Consider the following 21,260-nt stretch of genomic DNA (forward strand, 5'->3'; position numbering starts at 1 on the left):
AAAAGGAGGCAATTGTTGATTTACTGCAAAGGAAATGTCTGTAAAAACACAACTTTCCCATCTTATTTTCTTGAGTAGTTAAATCTTTCTTTTTGATTTTTCTAATCTAGCTTCTAATACAGTAGATGGAAAATATTTCACATTATTTTAGTCATCAACCACTAGCTCAGGTGGATTTGATTATCAATTGCAGGAGATGGCACATTTCCAACATGCTACCAAGTAAACTTACACACTTGTTTTTCATGAATTCTTCATCTTGTGGTATCTTATCACTTGATTTATGGACTGTTTGGGTTCATAGCATTTAGACTTATGTTCAGTTTTGTTTGAGTTTTGCCTTTTGTACTTTGCCTACCATTTATAAAATGAGAGCTCTGAGTAGGATTTGAGTAGCATACCTGCACTCTAACAAGGATGGGGGAAGGTTCTTGACAGGGCACACACTTTTCACTTGCAGCTTGGAAATGCTATGGTTTTTTTCATCAAGGAACAGGCAGTGAAAAACCAGATGCTGCATGAAGACTTTTCCCACTGAACCCACAGTTTTGGAACAAAGCAAACCTCAAAGAGACAAAACCACGCCTGACACCAAACAGTGTAAAACACATTATCCTGAATCCTGTGGTTTCTTAGCAAAATCAGTTTTTAAAAGGCCTCAAAAAGTGCATGTCAGACCCTAAGATACAACAAATAATTAGTGATGGGATAAACTTTAAAAGAACCACTGTATGATATAGATGAGTCAAAGCCTGGAAAATCTGTGAAGTAAACCAGAGTAGGTTTCACTGCATTTGTTGCATCTTCTCAGATTTACTCCAGCTAAAGTCTAGCTCATTTATTTATTCAGACGTCTTGATGTTTTCCGTGTCCCTCATCTCTGTCTCTCCCCTTTCATGCCAAACCAGAATGGTTTCTGCTCTCCTGACCCTGTCATTCCAGGCCTGTGACTCCCAACTGCTTCAGAGCAAAACCATTTCAGGTTTCATCCAGCCAGCAGAATTCCTTTTCCCACCACCTCAGAAACTAAGACAAGATGTGACTTTGCTGTAAAAATACAGAAAGCTGTTGATAATTCAGCATGGAACACTGTTGATACTGCTCAAAGCACAAATGCCTGCTATTGTGATTTGACATTTAAACAGACTGCCTAAGCCTTGATTCCACAGAAATCAAATAATCTTGCCACTGATTTCAGCAGAACAAGACCTGTATGCATAAAAATGGTAATTCTTATTACCCCAAAGCAGACATTTCATATGCTGTAGGAAATAAAACCATTTAGTTAAAATGCAGCTGAACAACATGTATTGCTGCACTGCAGATGAAAGACCCCTCCCTGTAAAAAATAGTGGTTTTCATCCCTGAAGCCAAAGTTGACATTAGAGATTCTCATCCCATTCTAGTGGCTTGGCTGCTCACCATCTGCTGCAGAACTATGGTTAAGCAGTCAAGCTCCTACACTCCTGGGAAGCAAACACTTCCAACAACGACATTTTTATCCAGTTACTCTTCTTTCAAATATGACTCAAACATTTAATGCAGACAATACACTGACCTTTGGGGCAGAGAGGACAGCATAAATGCTGCAATACAAACCTACTTTGTACCTAATTTTATTAGAAGATTGATAAAATTGTATTGTTTTACATGAATTATGGCAATGAGTTACTCAGTGGTGGAATCTACAGACTAGACATCTTGTACTGGGGCTTGTCACACAGCCAGCAAAAGCATTATCATCTATTTAACAAGACTCCATTTCCAACATTATTTTTAGGATCATATTTCCCCAGCGCTAATTAACTGTATTCACAGTTATATCACTATAAAATACTGTTTAATTTATATTGCTTAATTTTCTTCTTCCACATTGACTGAAACAAAAAAAAAAGTATATGCACAAAGTAGCTTCCATATTTTTCTTGAGTGTTTGACAATCAGTTTCTTCCTTTGACTTGTACCCAATGCAGCACTTTTATCATCAGTTTTATCATTATGGCACAAGATTGATCATCTTACATTAACATCATCTGCTCACTAGCCAAAGACAGTTCCCATCTTAAGAAGCTCACTGTCATCTGAGAGGAGGAAAAAGAGGCTTCCTATAAAAAAATTAAGACAGAGTAAACATCGAAAAATATTTGCTTCTTTTTGTTTTTAAAACAGGAGAGGAATTCTATCTCCCTTTGTCACACAGTCATGTCTCTATTAATAGTCACAGATTGCTCCTCAGAGGGGATTTCAGTCTGTCCTGTAAGCCCAGCACTGAGTCCATGCCCACATATTGTTACACAGGCAGAGGAACCCCTTATTAAATGAGCCATGGGAATGGAACTGTAGTGTCAGCGACAGCAAGGCATCACAACATGGCCCAAAGTAATCCCTAGCCATGACTAAAAGGGATTAGGTCAATCCTTGTGTCACAATTCAGTTTTGTCAGACAGGTTTTTTTCCTCCCTTTGGATGGTGAGTAAGGAAGTTTATCCAGAGATGTTCAATAAAACACAAATATTGCTATCTATGCAGCAAACCTGAGAATCAGATATATTATTCAAAAAGGAAAAAAAACCCACCAACCAACCTTTTTATTACCTTCAAATAGCACTGAAGAAAACCACAGAAAGGGAATAAAAAAAAATCAATGTCATACAATATATGACAACATATACAATGTCATGCAACTACAAGTTACATTTAGAACTGACAGAAAAATTGGCCACTACATAAATTATGTGTTGGATATAAATTGTTATTCCTGTCTTTTAGATACAGATACTAGTTTTGAAATTCCCTTTTGCAGATAATCTCCCATTTCTCAGGAAGGTGCTTACATGAAGTTTCTCTTACAGGGCTATTTCAGTTTTGAAGTTTTCACTATCCCAGTAAGTCCTGGGAGCTATAGGAAACCTGCCTCCTCTTTTCTCAAAGGTTGTTGTACACAGGTGCAGGATCCAGAAGTACACATAAAAGACCTGTCATAACCTAAATTAGCAGGGAAAATATGGAAATGAAAGATTAAGTCGATCTTTCTTATTTCTTTCTGAAAAAAAAAAGTCCACATAGAAATATAAATGACTTCTCTGACAATGCTTGGGAGGTATGTAGTTCCACATATTTGAGAGCTATATCTGCTTTCTGTTAACTTTAGGATGATGGGCTGTCTGAAAATGCCTACACAGGAATAATTGCTCTAGTGCTCTTCCAGCATGCATGGGGACAAGGATCCAAACCAGCTGCCCCATGCTACGTCATGGCATTCATCTGCTCACTTCTTTTGAAGATGCATAGCTGTGGAAGTATTTGATGGAAAGAAATTAAGATTGTTAATTACCTCACTGCCTCAATGCTAAACCTGAATGGTTAATGTCAGATGTCAGTTTTTGGGAGTTACTATTTCCTCTACAGTTTGAACAGATCTTGTGGGATCTCATACCTCTCTTGGTAACTTTTTGCTATTTTTTTTTAGTCTTTCTGACATGCACAAGTATTATGTTAAAAAGCTATCAAAGGTTTATTTGTGATTTTCTCTTCTGATTTACTACAAGTCTGACTCTTCAGGGCTTCTTTAGAGAGAAAACCTGCTGCAGTTGGGTGCGTTGTGTGCCCCATCAGCCCCACTGGCCATGGCTGGTCTCACATGGTGCTCCTTCTAAGCTCCTTCCAAGCTCAGGACTGGGCTCCCATCCTTGTCCTGTCCATGTGCACCTGTCCCAAACTTGGAGGAATCTGTCCTGTTGCTGTGGGCTGGCCTGGTGAGCACTGGACCTGATCTGTGGATTGACTTCCCAGCTTGAGCTTGAACCTGCAGCGTCACCATGACCCTTCCAGGTGATCTGGACTCCTGGTTGATCCCGGTCCCCTCCCAGACCTGTTTCACTCACCTCAGCCTGTGTGTTACCCTGCTTGTCTCCTTTAGGCAGCAGTTGTCCCCTGCTGCTCCCTGGCAGCCAATTCCTCAACCTTTTCTAGCCTCCAGATAGAAAACACAGCTTGAGATGATGGATTTTTTTTTAATACAGTTAAACACAACAACATACTGTGTGTTTTAAATCACAAAGCCTTTGCTTTGAGCCCATTGACACAGCTGTGATGGGACTATTATACCCCCTAGCTGTTCAAAACTTATTTTTCTTTTAGGATCTTGTCTTGTTTTTCCTGAGCAGACTCACTGTATGCACCATATTATCTGTACAAAAACTCTGCTGTTACAGCCTCTCACTGACAGCACATCTGTGGAATTTTTTGAACTGGAAAAGGGAAGTTCTTTATGTCCCAGTTTCTGGCTATGACACCTGGACAGGTGTCCCTTCTGCCACTCTCACACACATACTGTTAGGAGATAAAAGGCAGCAAAGCTGCATGTGACGGGTTTTCAATCCCAGTTTACTCTGTGCCTCAATCATTCGAGCTTCTTCAGCACCATGAGTGAAGCTGGACTGAAACCCTAGCACAGGCCTGAAGTTTCAGCTGCCTTCAAGAGGGATAGTCCTTAATGCAGAATTCTGTGCTTTCCCAAATTGGATCCCTACTGATTAAAAGGCATTTTTGAAAAGCCAGTCATGGTGGGTGATGTTTTACAATGGAAGTTGTTTAAAAAGATAATTAAAAGAATAATTGCTATAATGAAAATCCAACATGTCTAAAAGTGACCAAAATTATCACAGCTGCCTTCCATGACTTTAAGTTTCTTCTTTTCTTAAAAGCCAAGATATTAAAGGTTTTCCAGCTTTACCACACAGTGCTGCATTTTTAGATTTGTGGACAGACTGAGTGATCTTCAGCCAGCATCTGAACCCACGGCCTCCCATCCTGGTTTCTGTTCATTACCACTACATCAAATCTTGTACAAAGTCAGATTTTCCAATCAGTGCTGCATGGCCCTTTCTGAAATGCGCGTTTTCAGCAGCAGCAATGCACAAAGACAAGCAAATTGCCATGTCACACGAGGGCAGCGCACAGCGTTACGTAAGGGGGCTCCTCTGAGTTATTAGTTTTATGTCAGTTCTGGCACACACTCAAATGAAACGTGGAAAAGACTAGATAAGGAGTGAAGAATGAATTGCCTTCATTAATATTCAGCCACGGGTTTTAGCTTCATTATGACCTGCTCTTGTGAAGAGCTGAGCAGAGCGAAAGCCAGTGGCTGTGTCCACCGTGCCGTGACAACTTTGTGGCTCTGATTAATAGGCCTGGAAGACCCTTTTGGTGACATACAAGGTCTCTGCTCTGAGCCAAGGTGCCTCGAGGAGAGCTGGAAACAAACCCAACTTGTTCTCATTGAATAACACACTCGCTGTCATCATCAGAGTGAATAGGGAATTAATTTAGCTGAGTTTGGGGCACACAAGAGCAGTGCAAGTACAGCAGTATTTCAGACTGGGAAACAGGATAAACATTTTTAGATGAAATGGGACTGTTTATAAATTACAAACGAGGATTTTATAAATCTCTTTCAAGCAAAACAATTTGACATAAACAAGTACAAGCCTTAACTATTAGATTTTAAATATTAGTATCATTTGAGGGTTAAAATGTAGATAACTAATGAAATTAATTCTACTCTTTAAACAGGCTATTGCGTAAGTTTAACTATCAGTGAATATACATCTTAAAGTAGATGCAGATTAACTACAGTAGAACTGCATTAATTTTCAGCCATTCAGATTTGGGTTTTATTACTTTTCCCACAGATCAAGAGAATTATATGATATAGGGGAAGCATGAAGAAATGTGTTTCATTAAGGATCTTTTATATAACCTACTTCTCTCTGTATAATCACAAAACTACATACTCATTTTTCAAATTGTGGTCAGAGTATAGGTGATATAGAAGTAATTCCAATGCAGAAACCTGAAAACCTGGGGCATACTGACTGGAGAATAGGAGTTGGCTGTCAGTGGAAGACTAATGAATTCAGAAGCTATGAGAGGTGTGCTCTATTTGCTTAAATCCCTTAAAAACCTAACTAACGTCAACGAGATGCCTTCCAGCAAATATTCCATATGTAGTCCCATGTAAAATGCATGGTTGTACATAGGATAAATCCGTATTTTCCATACAACTGTGTGTGACAGGAAATTTAAACTGTACCCCTTTATATATTTTACATAAACAAAACCTGCCCCTACACCAGATTAAAATGGTGGCTTCAGAAGGAAAGCAGGGACAAAGACGCTTGTTACAATGATGATTGGCATTTGCACCTTTCTAAACAATAACAAAATATTTTTGAAAGGACAAGTAAGTCAGAAATATCAGAACTGAGAACTTATTGTTTTTCAGAATGACTGCTTTTTAAAAAGTTTGCATAAGGGGGCTTAGTGAGAAATCTATATTATTCATGAACACTGGAGGATTTATTTGAGAGTAATCCAAAGACAAACATAATAAGAATCGATAATCTTTTCCAGTTTCCTGACCTGTTTCAGGGACAACTATCAACTGCCATGGAGCAGCCATGTTTAGTTTTAAGTTAGCAAAATACATATGTTAAGAAGATATAAAATCTGCCATTCTGAGATATAGGTTGTGTAAGACTGAAGAAGAGCAATTACCTGAATTTTGATGTATATGCTGGATAAAAATGTGGTGAACTGCTCTGAATTTCTGGACATTTTCCTGTAGAGAACTCCAAAAGAAATGAGCATTCAGGGCATTACTTTTCATTTCAGTTAAGGAAGGACTTTTTATTATCTCTAATGGGGATAAAAGTGATCTATGTTGAAAGTAGATCTTTTGTGTCTGACAAAGGAATTGAAACTTAAGAATTAGTAACAGAAACTTTCTTTTTGCTCCTTCCACTACCTTAGGAAACTGTACTGAATTGGCTTTTCACATTGTGGGCAAGCCTGCACAGCCAATGCCACTGGAGGTGGATTCCACAGCCAGGGCCTCTAAGGAACACAAGTAGCAGCAGTTAAAATCTTTCTAAGCTGGGTCCTACCAAAGTGCCATGTTCAATACTGAACATCTCAACAGAAGGCACTGGCAACACTGAAATAGATGGGTTTATAAAACCGAGATTTAGAGATGAGATATCTTCACTTGAATTGTAAAAGGGATTTTTTTTTTTTAATCTTACTAAAATGCATAGTCCACAATTTTATTACATGCTGATTGGAAGATGGCACTTAGGTCTCCTAAGAGTCAAACATGGCTTTGCAGAATAGAAGGACGTTAACAATTAAAAATAGTGATTATGAAGAAGAGTTTTAGAATATTTCAAAACATGAACTCTCTGTGGTATGTATTTTTGTAGTGGTTTAATATCTCAAGTAAGAGAAGAATCATACTAAGGTAATACAAGCAGTCTGAAATCCACTGCAAGCAGTTCTATTTTAACTCAGCAATTCACACCGAATTCTTTCACTGCACTGAGAATGAATTCAGGAAAATAAATATCCAAGGAGAAATATGGATTTAATTGTTATTGCTGTTACGTTGCTAAAATAAAACAGCTGTGATCACACACTCAGATAAAGCCATTGTTTAACAAATATTTTTATTAAACATCTCTGTAGTGGAGATGAGCCCAGCTCCCCAAGAGCAGAGCAGGCTGCTTCCCAGACCACCCATTGCTCCCGAGGTGAAACAGCCCTTCCAGCTGTTGGGGGGTGGGGGAATGGGATCTGACACCCTGCACACCAGGGCAGGCATGCAGCAGCTCCTGTCTGCTCACAGACACATGGAACTGCAACAACTGGAGCTTCTCATGCAAGGAAACAGGGCACAGTCCTTTATCAAATCATGCCCAGCAGTGATGGCATCAATGGGGCTTCTTGGAAGGCATGTCCCCAAAACTGACAAGGACCCGTGCAGCCAGGGCAGAAAGACTCAATCACTGACGTCAGCTGATTACAAGAGGCAGAGGGGGAAAGCAGGCACAGAGAGGTCAGAGGTACAACAGCAGCAGTCAGGAAAATAAATTGGCCATGGGTATACAGTAAATACACTGTGTCTCTGAGCTGGGAATAAAGTCCAGAAGTCCTGATTCCTGTCTCGGCTCTGTTGCCCCAGTCCCAATCAGATCCTCCCTCAAAATGGCTTTCCAACATAGACAGTCCAGGAGACTGAAACATTTATCCTATCTACAAACTAAATATAGCAGAAGATATATAAAGGTTTCCTTCAAACAGTCACTCCAGCATTTCTGTTAGGGCTTCAAAGATTTTGTTAATAAATACTGCACTTTTCCTCCATATTGGCCATCAGAATTTCTGAGCTTGTAGAATTTATCATTCATCTACTTATGAACTGGTGTCAGGATTTTTTCAAGAATTATTCGAATTTAAAATCCAGGTAATCTTCTATAGTTCTGACATCCATCAGTCTGTGTTTCCTATGGTTATTGATGGTTTGTTGCAGTTATCAAATGAGTTGTAAAACCAAAACATTTTCATGCACAACATTTATAAATATCCAATACTGATTGAGATTTATATCACTTTTCTATTGCAGTAAACTAGTAAAATCTCAGGCCAGAGAGAAAATAGATTTGGAAAGGATGCAGGTTCATACTCATTAAATTTTCTACAAAAAAAAGCTGCACAATCTAAAGTAGTACAAAAGGAGACTGAAATTTGTATAACTGCTCCTAGTCTTTAATTGTAAACATGCATTGTTTACCATGGAATGTGCAGTGTAGTTTTTCCAAACAGATTTCTTGCAAACCAATTAAATAGCTGGTCTTATCTAAGAATTCAAAGTGCCAAGCAAAAAAAAGCAGATTTAGGATGGGCATGGGATTACTGAAATCCAGCCATTGCAAAATGTATCAGTTTGCCTAATAACCCATCAGCCACTGAATACAAGGGCTAAGTTTTGATTTAAGGCTTTAGCAGCCACTCGGAACTTGGAACCTATGGGTCAGATCTTCAGTGGTTCAGATCAGGGCAGTTTTCCTGTAACCCACAATTATACAAGTTTGGAAGTGGTGTAAATATTTCACAGAATCACAGAATATTCAGAGTTGTAGGGAATCACAGGGATGACAGAATGACTGAATTATGGAATGGTTTAGGTTGGAAGTGGCCATGGCAGGGACACCTTCCACTGTCCCAGGCTGCTCCCAGCCCCAGCGTCCAGCCTGGCCTTGGGCACTGCCAGGGATCCAGGGGCAGCCTCAGCTGCTCTGGGCACCCTGTGCCAGGGTCTCACCAAGCTTGGTTTTCTGTCAGTAGGAACCCATTTCCCCATGTCACAGGATCACAGAATATTCTGAGTTGGAAGGGACCCACAAGGATCAACAAGCCCAGCTCTGAAGTGAATGACCCACACAGGATCCAAACCCACAACCTTGGCATTATTAACACCATGTTCCAACCAACTGAGCTAAAATCCTGCAACTCCATGTCCTTCCCTGGAAAGTCCCTCTGCATCCTTCTCGGTGTGATCATCCAGCCCCTGTCCCTGCAGACCCCCAGCAATCCCCCCTGTGCATCCCTGGCAGAGCTGTCCAAACTCTCCTGGAACTCTGGCAGCCTCGGGGCCGTTCCCATTCCCTGGAGCCTGGGCAGTGCCAGCACCCCCTGGGGAAACAGAACCTTCCCCTGATCCCCAGCCCGATCCCGACGCGCTCCCCCTGGCCGGCGCTGCCCTCTCGCGGCACGGCCGGGCGCGCTCGGCAGCGCTCGGTGAGCGGAGCGCAGGCACATCCCATCCAGCTGCGGGTGTTTGCCTCCTGAACGAAAAGAACTCATCGGAAATTAGTCTAATTCAATTAAATGCTTTGTTAGTGTTCATACAATATTTCTGGAGGACCTTTAAAATGATCGCAGCAGTCTCAAGGCCGGTCACTCCCAACTGTTATGGAATGTAAACCTATTTAACAAACTCAGGTATGGAAACAGCAAAATCATGCCCTGAGAAAAGTAGTTACCGATTCAAGAGTTCTGGGAATAGATGCAAGGCCAGGAGCACCGCTGTTCTATATGGACTGACTGCTGTTTACCAAGCTTTCCGTGCTGATCTAATTAATTTCCAGTCTGTTTGTGTGGGCTTCATTTATTGGCTCTTTCAGCATCCTATTATATAAAGCAGGGCAAGAGATTGAAACCTGATTTGGTTTCCTCAGAACACTTAATTTTAAAAAGATGCACTTGGGGTTCCCATATGGAACAAATACATATACACCTAAACTTTTTTGTTCTTTCCTATGGCAGTATGATCACATAATTCACAACGGAGAAGCCATCCAAGGATGCCAGCTGGCTCCATTCTATTTTCATTATTCAGCAATGACAAACGGCTGTTTTAGCATGAGCATTATACCTGTGAGGATTTTTTTCTTCAGAATGCAACACTAAAACAGGTGATTGTGGTGTGTGATTACTATCATGGTTCTGTGGAATTTACTGAGAAGCCTAAATTCATTTGAACAAACATGAGGGAAGTAGTTTTCAAGTAGAGTAGGCAGAGACTTCTTAAAGTGTAATGAAAGAGTAAACATGGGCTCTAATAAATAAAGTCACTGCTCATTTGTCACTCAGCTAATATTCCCCATGCAGACAAAACACAAAAGTAAGTCAATGAGAGGAATTTTCTACAGTCCTTTTCTGAAACAGAATTAAACAGGACTTTAGAATTGGGCCCAGTTCAGGTCAGATCTAAGAGCACAGTGCCTAAAGAAACACAAAGATTTGCAAGATCCAATGTACAGTTTCTAGATATGTGAGTAATATGAAATCAAAATTGACTGAAGTAAAAAATTCAGGGAGTTATAAAATTTACACAGCAAAGGTGGCCTTCTAATATCCAGAACCAAAGCAAATATATTACATGTGGGAATATTTTCAGGTGGCCTGATCAGAGAGCAGGAAGGAGAAATCCAAGAAGGACTAATGCCAAGAAGGAGTCAGGATTTCCCTATACAGAGATACACAAAAAAGTCCATAATACAGAGAAGGACAGGGCATTTTGAAACAGGGCACAGCTAAGCTGGGAGCTACAGAGCATATCAGATATGCATACAGTATTTATTTTTTCACTATAATTTCAAACACTGTGCTCAGTTTGACTGCTGAAAACAGTAAACTGAGAGTAGGGTCAATAATTAGTGCCTTGATTAGAAAGAGGCTTCAAACAAGTAGCTGCATTCAAGCTGTTGATTTTAGCAAAACTAGGCTAAACTCTGCTTAAATCTGGAAAACTACATGAGAATCAACCAACGAAGGTGTCAGCTAGAAAGGGCCACCTTCCACTAGGAATTAGAAAAGCAAGGCTTTTCTCGGGATATGGAGCTCACAGGTGTATAGGAAATACAGTAGGGAATTCACAGAAGGAAGGTCCTGCTGACTACATCAAATAGGGGTCAGGTAGCCACAAAGCACTAACAGCTCCCAAACTACTATTTAATGTCTCACTTAAGGTTGTGGATATGTCTATTAATCCATTGGAACAGATTTTCTACATTATCCCAGGTGTCACCAGCCACAATCTGAAGAGCAAATGTGAGACTACAAAGAAACAAGAAAAATCTCCTTTCATTAGCAACTGTGCTCCCTCACCAAGAGAGCACTAAACTAGTTGAATTAATAAAATATACCCCATCTAGTAAGAACATCCTGTAATATGTTGCAGGCAAGCTGGTTTTAGCTCATTTTGCAAGTAGGATTAATTTTTAGAACTTTCAGACTTTCATGTTAATCCCAGATAATAGTGCAGTTTGGTAGATTAATCAGATTACAGGACATGTCAGCATGATTTGATTTTAAATTATGTGAAGCATGTTACTAGAACTGCTACCCTCTCATTTTATGAAAGGATGACCTGGAAGAATGACAGACAGGGCTCACCCCATCTCAGCAGTTGCAGACCTCTCCTTCAAGGCCCTTTTAAAAATATGCTTTGTTTAGTCTGCTTTATCTCTGACTGACATTTTCTGACAGCAAGTTATAACATGAATTTTTAAAGGACATGGACTTTGTCACAACAATGGATTGTGTAAACAATCACTGCAAGAAAAGGGTATACAAACTCACATTTTACACACACACCACTGATTTACCACCTGCTGCAACCAAACATCTGATGTGTGTTTTCAGTTAAAAACCCCACCTCAGATTCTATCTAGTCCTTGCCATTAATTTGATTCTTGAGCTTCTCTTTTGCATCTCCCTCGTTCCCCAAATCTTTACTCTCATTGGTTACAGCAGGGCTCAAGCTCATTTTATTTCTGGTTAATCTGATTAGGTAAGAGCCTGGGATTGTGATGTCAGTGCATTAGCAGGAGGAAGTAATGCTTCCTGCAGGAAAGATGGCAATTTTGACCTTTTAGAAGAAAGTCATGGTCTGACTGGAAGATTAAAACAGAGCCAGCCAAACTGCAGTAATAACACCAACTGATTCTGCAGGAGCATCCTTCAAAGAGGGATTATGGCTCATGGACTGCAGGTAAGAAAGCATAATGTCCTTGTGTTTGGTTATGTGCCTGAAGGGAGATTTGGCTGGGGGGGGAAAGGTCAGCTTCAGCAAAAATAGCAGAACACTGGAAATACTGACTAATGAAAGGCTTTGGTTCTCACATTTACTCAGCAGAAAAGATGGCTTTCAGAGCAAAGGCATCTTGATAGACTACCCTGCCTGTGTATTCACCACTTTTCTAAAATGCATGACATTATTTGACTTTATATTCATATTCTTTCATTCTGTGCTGAGAAAATAATAGTTATATATTTCTCTACTGTGCAAAATTGCTGTAGTTAATTTTGTTGGTTTTTTCCACTTAAACTCAGAAACTTATATCAGTAAATGAACAGATGACACTGAAACTAAATTAAATAACTAATTTCTCAAGTTATAAACTCATTATTTAAAAATTTAATGATTTTGCATGACAGTTTAGTAGATTCCTTTATTATTATGAGCTGTCACTGTATTATTCAGCATATGCCAAGGCAACATTCAACAATTCAAAGGCTTTAGTGAGGCTGTAAGGCAGGTTGCTGTGGTGATGGGGCGTTCAAACTGATGCAATCCTTAAAGTTCTGGTTTTGAACCTTTCATTAGGCTTTAAAAAATGCTTCACACAAAGGATATTGTTGTAGCAGATATTGTTTGTACCAAAGACTCGCAATGAGCAGAGTTGTTAAACCAAGTAACAGCTACAAAGCTGCACTGCTGGAGTAGCTTTAAGCAGTAATGACTATTCACATATTAATGCCTCAAGATTACCCTTTAATTTCACACTAACATCCACACAGACAAACTCGTCCCTCATTTGAGCTGAAGCAGTTGTGGTGTCACTCATCAAGTGCAGCAAGAAGCTCAGCTTTGGCAAGAAGGCTGACCTTTAACTTGCTGTGCAGGAGAAATGCTGTGCATTTATAACTGCAAAAGCAGATTGTAAAGCTGAAGTCCATTAAATACTGCAATCAGTATCACAATTAGGCAAAAGAAGCTGCTCAAATTGCAGGGAGAATTATTACTGCGTTTAAGCTGCAGTTAAGTAGAATGCAATAGACATGGGAATATTGGAGACAAAATAAACCAAACTCAACAACAAAACAAAGAGCACTTTTTATACTGGTGTCAGTTACTATCCTTAAAGGTGCTTTTTTTGGATACTTCAAATGGTAATGATGTTTATGTGTTCCAGTAGTCTCAAATAATCATTGTATTTGACCAATGCTTCTAATTAAGTCAGAACCTCATATCCTGCCTGTGTATTCACCACTAGCAGCCTCCCAGAGGCAGAAATGGGCCAGTTTGGAGCTGCATTGGGTCAATTGAACACCAAGCCATGAGCAGCTCTGCACTCACTAAAGCTGCTCTCAGTGCTGTGGCACAGCCTGACCCAGCTGATCCCAGCATCTCTCCACAAACAACGAGGCATGAACAAACCTGATCTAAAAACAATCCTGTACTTATGCTTTCACTTCACTGACTTCAGCCATGAAGAAAATAGTCACTCAACCAGGCAGAACAGAACTGCTGCCACCCACCCAGGGCCCAGCTGCGAGGTCATTCTGCATGTTCTTGGAGCATTAGGGCTGATCAATTTTGAGTATTTGCAGAATATGCTTAGTCCACCCAGGAAGAGCTTCTATATCCATTGCCTTGTGCTACTATTGTGCTACTATTGTGCTACTACTTGTGCTCTGAAACTTCCTTTAACACCTGTCTTCAGTTTTATCGTTAGCTTTAAATGCAGGAAGCTATTCGTGGCCAATTTAAAATAAATGGCAGTAATTGGTTATTTCATTTTTGGCTGCCATGAGTTTTGCAAGTAATAACCTACTACTGTTTTCTACAGTTCATTTTTCTTTTCTTCCTAAGCACTTATCTCTCCTATGCCAAAGAAAAGGAGAATTAAAAACAATTCATCTGTCTAAAGAGCTTGCAGGTGTTAAGTTGTTGTTAGCAAATACTTTATGTTATTACTGATGAATCCATAGCTCTGAGCTTTTAGAAAAATGTTTTACTGAGTTCGGTGAAAGGTAACTGGTATGTAGATAACCTATTTTCCACTGTTGAAGCTTTGAGCCAGCTCTGAATTTTTCTTTCAGTTAGTTCTGTATTTTTAACAACAGCAGGGCAGTATCAGGTGTGACAAAACCTCATTAATTTAAGGGGATTTTCCAACTTTATTTCTAAAACTTATATATTAATCTTATTCACATTTTTTTCTACTTCCTTATATGTTTTCTTGCCTGTTTTTTTACCACATTATAAATGAACAAAGCATTCATCTAGGTCTTGAAGGGAGGTAGAATCCAAAGACACCAATCTGTTTGGGGCCAGAAGAGAAACCCAAATGGAGATTATGGATCTTCTAGACACACAGATATCTCTGGGTGCAACAGCCTGAAATCAGCATGTTGAATAAAGAACTGTAATCTGAAACCCTGGAGGCAAAAAGGGTTAGGGTCCAGATCTGTGGGACATAGCCCTGGCTAGCCCCCAGCCACGATGAGGAGCACTCTTGCTCCAAAGGCAAAGAGCACAACAACTTCCCACCTCTGCAGCTTCCCCTCTTCCCACTGCCATCCCAAAGTTTCTCCTCTGGGGTGAGCCATCTCCCTTGTCCTCTGAGACAGCTAATGGATGGAATGTCGAAAATTCAGCTGTGAATTCATGCTTGGGAAGCAGAGTTTTCTCTTTTACACAGTGGAAAATGATGATCAAGGTAGAGCAGCACCTCAAAGTCCCATGCTGACCTGTAATCCCAACCTCCTTTGCCTTACATTTTAATTTTCACTTGTCTACCACACAAGCAAGCAACTGAGCTCTGCAGAACAGCAAATGGAACAAGAGGAGAGGTTGTTATTGTTTTGGGTGGCTTTTTAAAGGAGTTGATGATGGCCAAGAATGTATCTCATAATGACTGGGGCAAATTACTTGTTTATCCATTCATAACTCCATTCACAACTCAGCCACCAGCTCCTGAGTTATGAGACTGTCAACAGTTCTAGCAGAAAGATCAAAAACTCTCAGAAATATTTTTTATTTTGACACATTATTGGGGTGGAGGAATTTTTTCTTCACACTATCAGAGACTGGAAGCTTTTTCTTGTATGACTTTGTTGCTAGTTTTAGACTTACTTCCCTTTCCCTTGCAGATAAGAGATGAGGAAAGTGGCTACAACAAAAATCTGTTTTGCATTCCTAAGCATTATGAAGAAGATTTAGAAAGAGTCTTCATTCCTCATGGACTCATCCTGGACAGGTATGAGGGTAAACAGAAAAGAACAGGGACAGTGATGCCAATTTTTGTCCCTCCAAATGAAAAGACCGAGGTCCTTGCTCTGTGCAGCCCATGAGAAACATGGAAACCCTGCAGCCTAACACTTCTGTCCTAAAGTCTAGTACAAGAGGGGGTTTATGGAGAGGGTTCCTCTACAAGCTCAGTTAAGCTTCCATGTTCCCTCAAATATCTTTAAGACCACCTATCCTGCAATTTTAAGGTTTATGGATTAAATCAGCTTGTGCTGTGCAAATATGTAGCTAACTTTCCTATGACTTGCTGCGGTAACAATTTGCTAGCTATAAAAACAAAACAGCAAGATGAGAATTTTTAAACTCTTTTTATCTTTTTTTTTTTCCTCTCACAGGACAGAACGTTTGGCTAGAGATATCATGCAAGACATGGGAAGTCATCACATTGTTGCACTCTGTGTCCTTAAGGGAGGCTATAAATTCTTTGCTGATTTGCTGGACTGTATAAAAGCACTAAATCAAAATGGTGATAAATCTGTTCCTGTTACTGTGGATTTTGTCAGAATAAAAAGCTACTGTGTAAGGAACTTTCTTTTCTTTGGAAAGTTGACTCTGTCCATAGACTGGCATTCTAAATACTGGTAGTTTGAGTTTATGCATACAAAAATTGAGTTTATGCCTATATTCTGTTCAAATTACGTACTAAAAAGGAACTGATTAACTGATCTTCCCCAAAGGGTGGATATTACACATTCACTGGAATAAACATATAGCAGAATACTCAATATGACAAAGCCAGGGGCAGATCTCAAACTCCCTCCTCCCTTGCTTGTGCAAAAAGCAAGAGCAGCACACCTTTCAAACAAATACAGGATAACCCTTTTGGGCATGCTTTATGTGACTTCAATCTCTTCCTTCTCCTTCTAGAATGATTCACCTGCAGAAAAAATCAGTTTTGTCGGAGAGGAACTGTCTACACTAAATGGGAAGGTATGAATCAGCATCTTCAGCTTTTAAAGGGAAACAACTGTTCTTGTGTATTTTCCAGGAAATCCATCTTTATTAAGATTTTGATATTGCATACTTCCAGCCACTTAACACTAAATTAAATTGCTGGGCTTTGAAACAGTGAATAATTCCCACTGATTTCAGTGGAAACTTGAAGTGATCAGTGACGACTGTTCCCAAAGATCCTATTCCCCACTTTAATCCCAGAATGCCCAGAAATGAACCTTATTAAACTGACTCATTCAGTGTGGCTCTAGAATACTAGTGCTATACATAGAGCAAAGTATAGACCTGACACAGATGCCTTTATCACCACATTTTAAACTTTCATAAATAGAGAAAGACTCTTTGAAAAGCACCAAAGTAAAGTCATGAGTAAAAGTAACAATCTCCTCAGAAAATCAATGCAACTTCTTTGTAACTGAGGGTTTGGGTTTAGTGTGCTTTTCTTGGCTGTATAATTTGCAGAAAACTGGTATTTAAGTATTTTCTTTTCTTTTCTTTCCTTCTTTCCCTATGTAATCTCTTCCAGAACGTGTTAGTAGTAGAGGTAAGTAATGACTGAACAAGGGGTGGAATGACAGGGATTTTTTTTCCTTCTTTTCAAATTAATACATATTACACATAAAATAATAATAATTAATTATGTTACTGGGCTGCCAGGTTGTTATGCTCTAATTTAATCCACTGACAGTCTGGTTTTCCTTTCAAACTTGAAAGATAATTTATTTTTTTATCTCTTTCAGGACATTATTGAGACTGGTAGAACAATGAAAGCACTGCTTTCAAAAATAAAAGACAAGAAACCAAGGATGGTAAAAGTTGTAAGGTACAATGATATAGCCACTAACTAACATATTCAAATCACTTCACTGAATAGTCAGTGTATGCTGACAGGTGCTTGTTTGGCTTGAAGTTTGGGGGTGAGGGAGCAAATGCAGGAAAGTAATCCTTATTCAGCTGCTGAAAAATTAAGTGTATCTTAAACTGGGAATTTTACCTGCGCACTACCATCTTCACTGCTCAAATTAATAAAAAAAAGGTTTTATGGCTCTTTCCATGCAGTTATAAAGTCTGATGGATTCCTTGTTTCTTACTTTATGTTTGAAGGAAATTTATCTCTTTCCATAAGTTTTCTAGCATCACCTCAAGTTGCCTAAGTACTAGAATGACAACACTGAGAATATTTCTTAATATCCTCAACCACAGAAGTTTCCAGAATCTAAGAGTCTGTCAGCACTGGGAAGATGACTTCAAGTAGCATTCTAGATCTACTTTTAGTAGATCTCTAAAAGGAAATTTTGTGGAATATCCCTGTGTTTCTCAAGTAACCACAATGCTTTATAAAAACAGTTGCTTTAAGCATCAGTTCTTCAGACAGTCCTTCTAGTGACTGTCCAGGAGGTTCTCAGTTTCTTCTGAAGTGCTCAGGCAAAGCAAGAATAGATGTAATTTTGCAGGAGAAATTGTCCTTTTCTCCCTCCCTCCCCACTAAAATCATTACCAGCCACTCGGACATGCTTCCCCCTCTGTGCTATCCTAGTGTCCATTGCTTCATGGAAGGGCAAAGCGCTGAGACACAGGACTGAAAGGAACTGAATGCAAAGTCGAGCCACTCAGACAGAAAGATCAGAGCCTTTGCTTCTCCCTCCACTACAAGGCTGAACACTACTTCTTTCTGTGCAATAATCTCACATGTTTTAATTTAAGTGCATGATTTTAGAACCTTATAGAGAGGCATGGCAGAAGGGAAGTCTACAACTTAGAGCAAGACATATTTTAAAAACCAACCTTCTCTGCTCTGCCTTACAGCCTGCTTGTTAAAAGGACATGTCAGAGTCCAGGCTACAGACCAGACTGTGAGTATCATGTTTTTCTAGCATTTTTTTTTGTCTGTATTTTCCAAAACACAGTCTTGCAATTTCACTTCAGGAAGCATATCTGACAACTGGCACATAAGTTTCATGAAGGCCAAGAGAAATGGGGAGAAACTACATAAAAACTTGTGTACTAATGACCAGCTACACCATCCTGAGGCCTCATGATCACCTTCTTTTTTTCCCCTGAGTGCAGATTTAGCTACTTGATATACAAATTTAACTATTTAGATACCAGAAATAGGATCAAGCTTTAACTGTGTTTTGCTCTGTTTTGACCCCAGAGGGCATTTGTTTTGACATCTGGCATTATTAAACTTGCTTTGTTTCCAAACTGAAAAGTCCTACTGAATCACAGTTCATCTACTTTCACTCAAGTAAAATCTCACTCCTTTTTTCCTTTCCCAGGACTAACTCATAACTGTTTTAAACAATTATTTTGTTAATAAAAATAATTCTCTTAAGACCTTAATTTTATTACTGGCTGATGAGAATGGTTTAGATTCTAACCTCTGTCATCAATTTACAGCTCAGATTCTTAAGAAAGCACCCTGAAAGAGATGATGCCTTTTACTCTCAGCTCAAGTATGTGTTGAATACCAACTGTGCACCTAAAAGCTACTTACACCACTGAATTATAAAAAGAACTGTATTTTCTTGCAGATACAGGCTTTGAAATTCCAGATAAATTTGTGGTTGGATATGCTCTTGACTATAATGAATACTTCAGAGATTTAAATGTAAGTACATGCACATTCTTCCACTGCCAGGTATCAGGTATCTACCTACCACAGGTACTTAGCAGGAATATTTGCTTCTACTCAGAGCTTCTCAACAATTAAAAAATCTTCAATTCCAGCTATAAATTTCCATTAAAAGAGCAAAACCAAAATTTTTAAGGTGCCGAGTTGGTAATGCAATGTAGGTGCATAGGAAATGTTTGTGCCTCACCTTTTCCGTAAGTCTCATGGCTCAGCCATGCTGCAGGACATTCTGAACCCCAAGGACGGTGAGCAGTGTACAATCTGCAGCCCCATCTGAAAATAAAATACCTTGTATTTTGACTTTAATTTGATATTTGTCTGTCTTAGTTCAATCCTATGTTGCTCTTCTGTCACCAAGTCCTTAAAGTAGCCGTGCAGGTACTCTGTGTGAAGGTTTTCCACACACTTATGGATAACATGGCTGCAAGGTCTCTCTTCCCTTATTCCATTACAGCTTCCTTAGGCTGCACAGAGTAGTAGACTTGGAAACATCATAAACTAATAGGGTTGGTCTGTTTTTAAATGTCCTTCCTTAATTCTAGTTAACTTGGGAAGTTTTTCACTTCTAAGTCTTTTTACTAAGACAAACCAGTTTTGCTGAAGACACAAAATCTGTGCTATTGCTCAGCAACATGAAGGCGAATGCAGTAATTTAACAAGCCTAAGTTCTTTAGGATATATAAACCTATATGATGCCTTGTAAAGGCTGACTTACAGGCTAGATGGATTTAAAGAACAAAGTAGGTACTTAATACAAGGCCTCAATGGATCCACCTTAGGCAGCACAAGAGCCCAGCCAGGGCTCCACCCAAGATGAACAAAAATGGTCCCAAAATTCATGACCGGGCACGGGGTCTGTCACTGTGATCAGTTCTGCTCCATTTGCACATTGGAGTTAATTGTCCAATTACAACTTTAGGTTATTAAGTCCCATCCTTCTTGTTTTTCTCTCTCCAGCCCACGGTGTTTGTGCTCTTGGGCCTGAGATTTGGATCATTTGTCCTTGGTGCCCAGCTGGAGCAGGAATTGTTTTGTCTCCCTACTCTGTGCAGAGAGCTCACCATCCCCTAATATGAAACTCAGAACTACACAGTAAAGCAGCACAGAATCTGGAAAACAGAAAATCTAAAACCTAGGGCATCATATATATTACAGATAAACTTGTAAAGAGTATTAAAATCTCAAGTTACTACAAGCAGGACACTTGCAACAATTATGGTTCTAGTGTGTTTTTATTACAATACTGGGAATACAACTGAAAAATCTGTCTTGCATTTCATTCGAAGATAGAGATTGATAAATATTGTACTCTTTTCTTTTAGCACATCTGCATTCTGAAAGAGAATGCCAAAGAGAAATACAGGATGTGATAACTTCAGTCTTCTGGAGCACTGATTCCTGGTTGCAGATTAGGTGACAAACATTACACCAGGAAATTACTCTTGCTACTTGAGTGTCCCTAAGAAGAACGAGAAGCTAAATGTCAGTGCCCAGGACCTGCAGCTCGCTGATTCCCGCTTGTACTATCGCTGAACACAAACTGCTGAGACCCTGGGCTTTTCCCATGATAGAGGAGCAGCCCGGAGCTGGGGCCCAGGCTCTGGCGACATCGAGCGCTGCCTCCGGGCCCGGGAGCGAACCCAGCCCGCTGTGCCCGGGGACCGAGGGGGCACCAGGGCTGGAACAGGCGGGGACTGAGCGGGGATACGGGCACATCGAGGGCGGAACGAGAGGGAACCGAGGGGGCAACGGCGTGGGACCGATGCGGGACCAAGGCCTTCCCAGCGCCACCGGCCCGGCCCCAGGCTCGGCGCCGCGGTTGCCCGGTAACCGCGCCCGGGCCCTCAGCGTCTGTGACGGCACCGCTGCCTCAGCGCCCGCAGCCGCCCTGATGCTCATTCGCACTTGGCTTTTCGCCACGCGAACTGTTCGCGGAGATTGGTCTCTACGAGT

General features: G+C 40.1%; 1 protein-coding gene across 1 annotated transcript; it reads left to right on the forward strand.

Moving 5' to 3' along the window:
• Positions 1-12,376: 12,376 nt before the first annotated feature.
• LOC128932690 (hypoxanthine-guanine phosphoribosyltransferase-like) lies at positions 12,377-20,677 on the forward strand. The gene is made up of 9 exons (XM_054269348.1): positions 12,377-12,394; positions 15,562-15,668; positions 16,054-16,237; positions 16,586-16,648; positions 17,199-17,216; positions 17,413-17,495; positions 18,479-18,525; positions 19,207-19,283; positions 20,630-20,677. The coding sequence occupies exons 1-9, from the start codon at positions 12,377-12,379 to the stop codon at positions 20,675-20,677; spliced, it is 645 nt and encodes a 214-aa protein (XP_054125323.1).
• Positions 20,678-21,260: the final 583 nt, after the last annotated feature.

Source organism: Melozone crissalis, unplaced genomic scaffold, assembly GCF_028551555.1.
Source record: "Melozone crissalis strain CALT ecotype California unplaced genomic scaffold, PUWL_Pcris_2 ptg000007l_1, whole genome shotgun sequence".
NCBI lineage: Eukaryota > Metazoa > Chordata > Aves > Passeriformes > Passerellidae > Melozone > Melozone crissalis.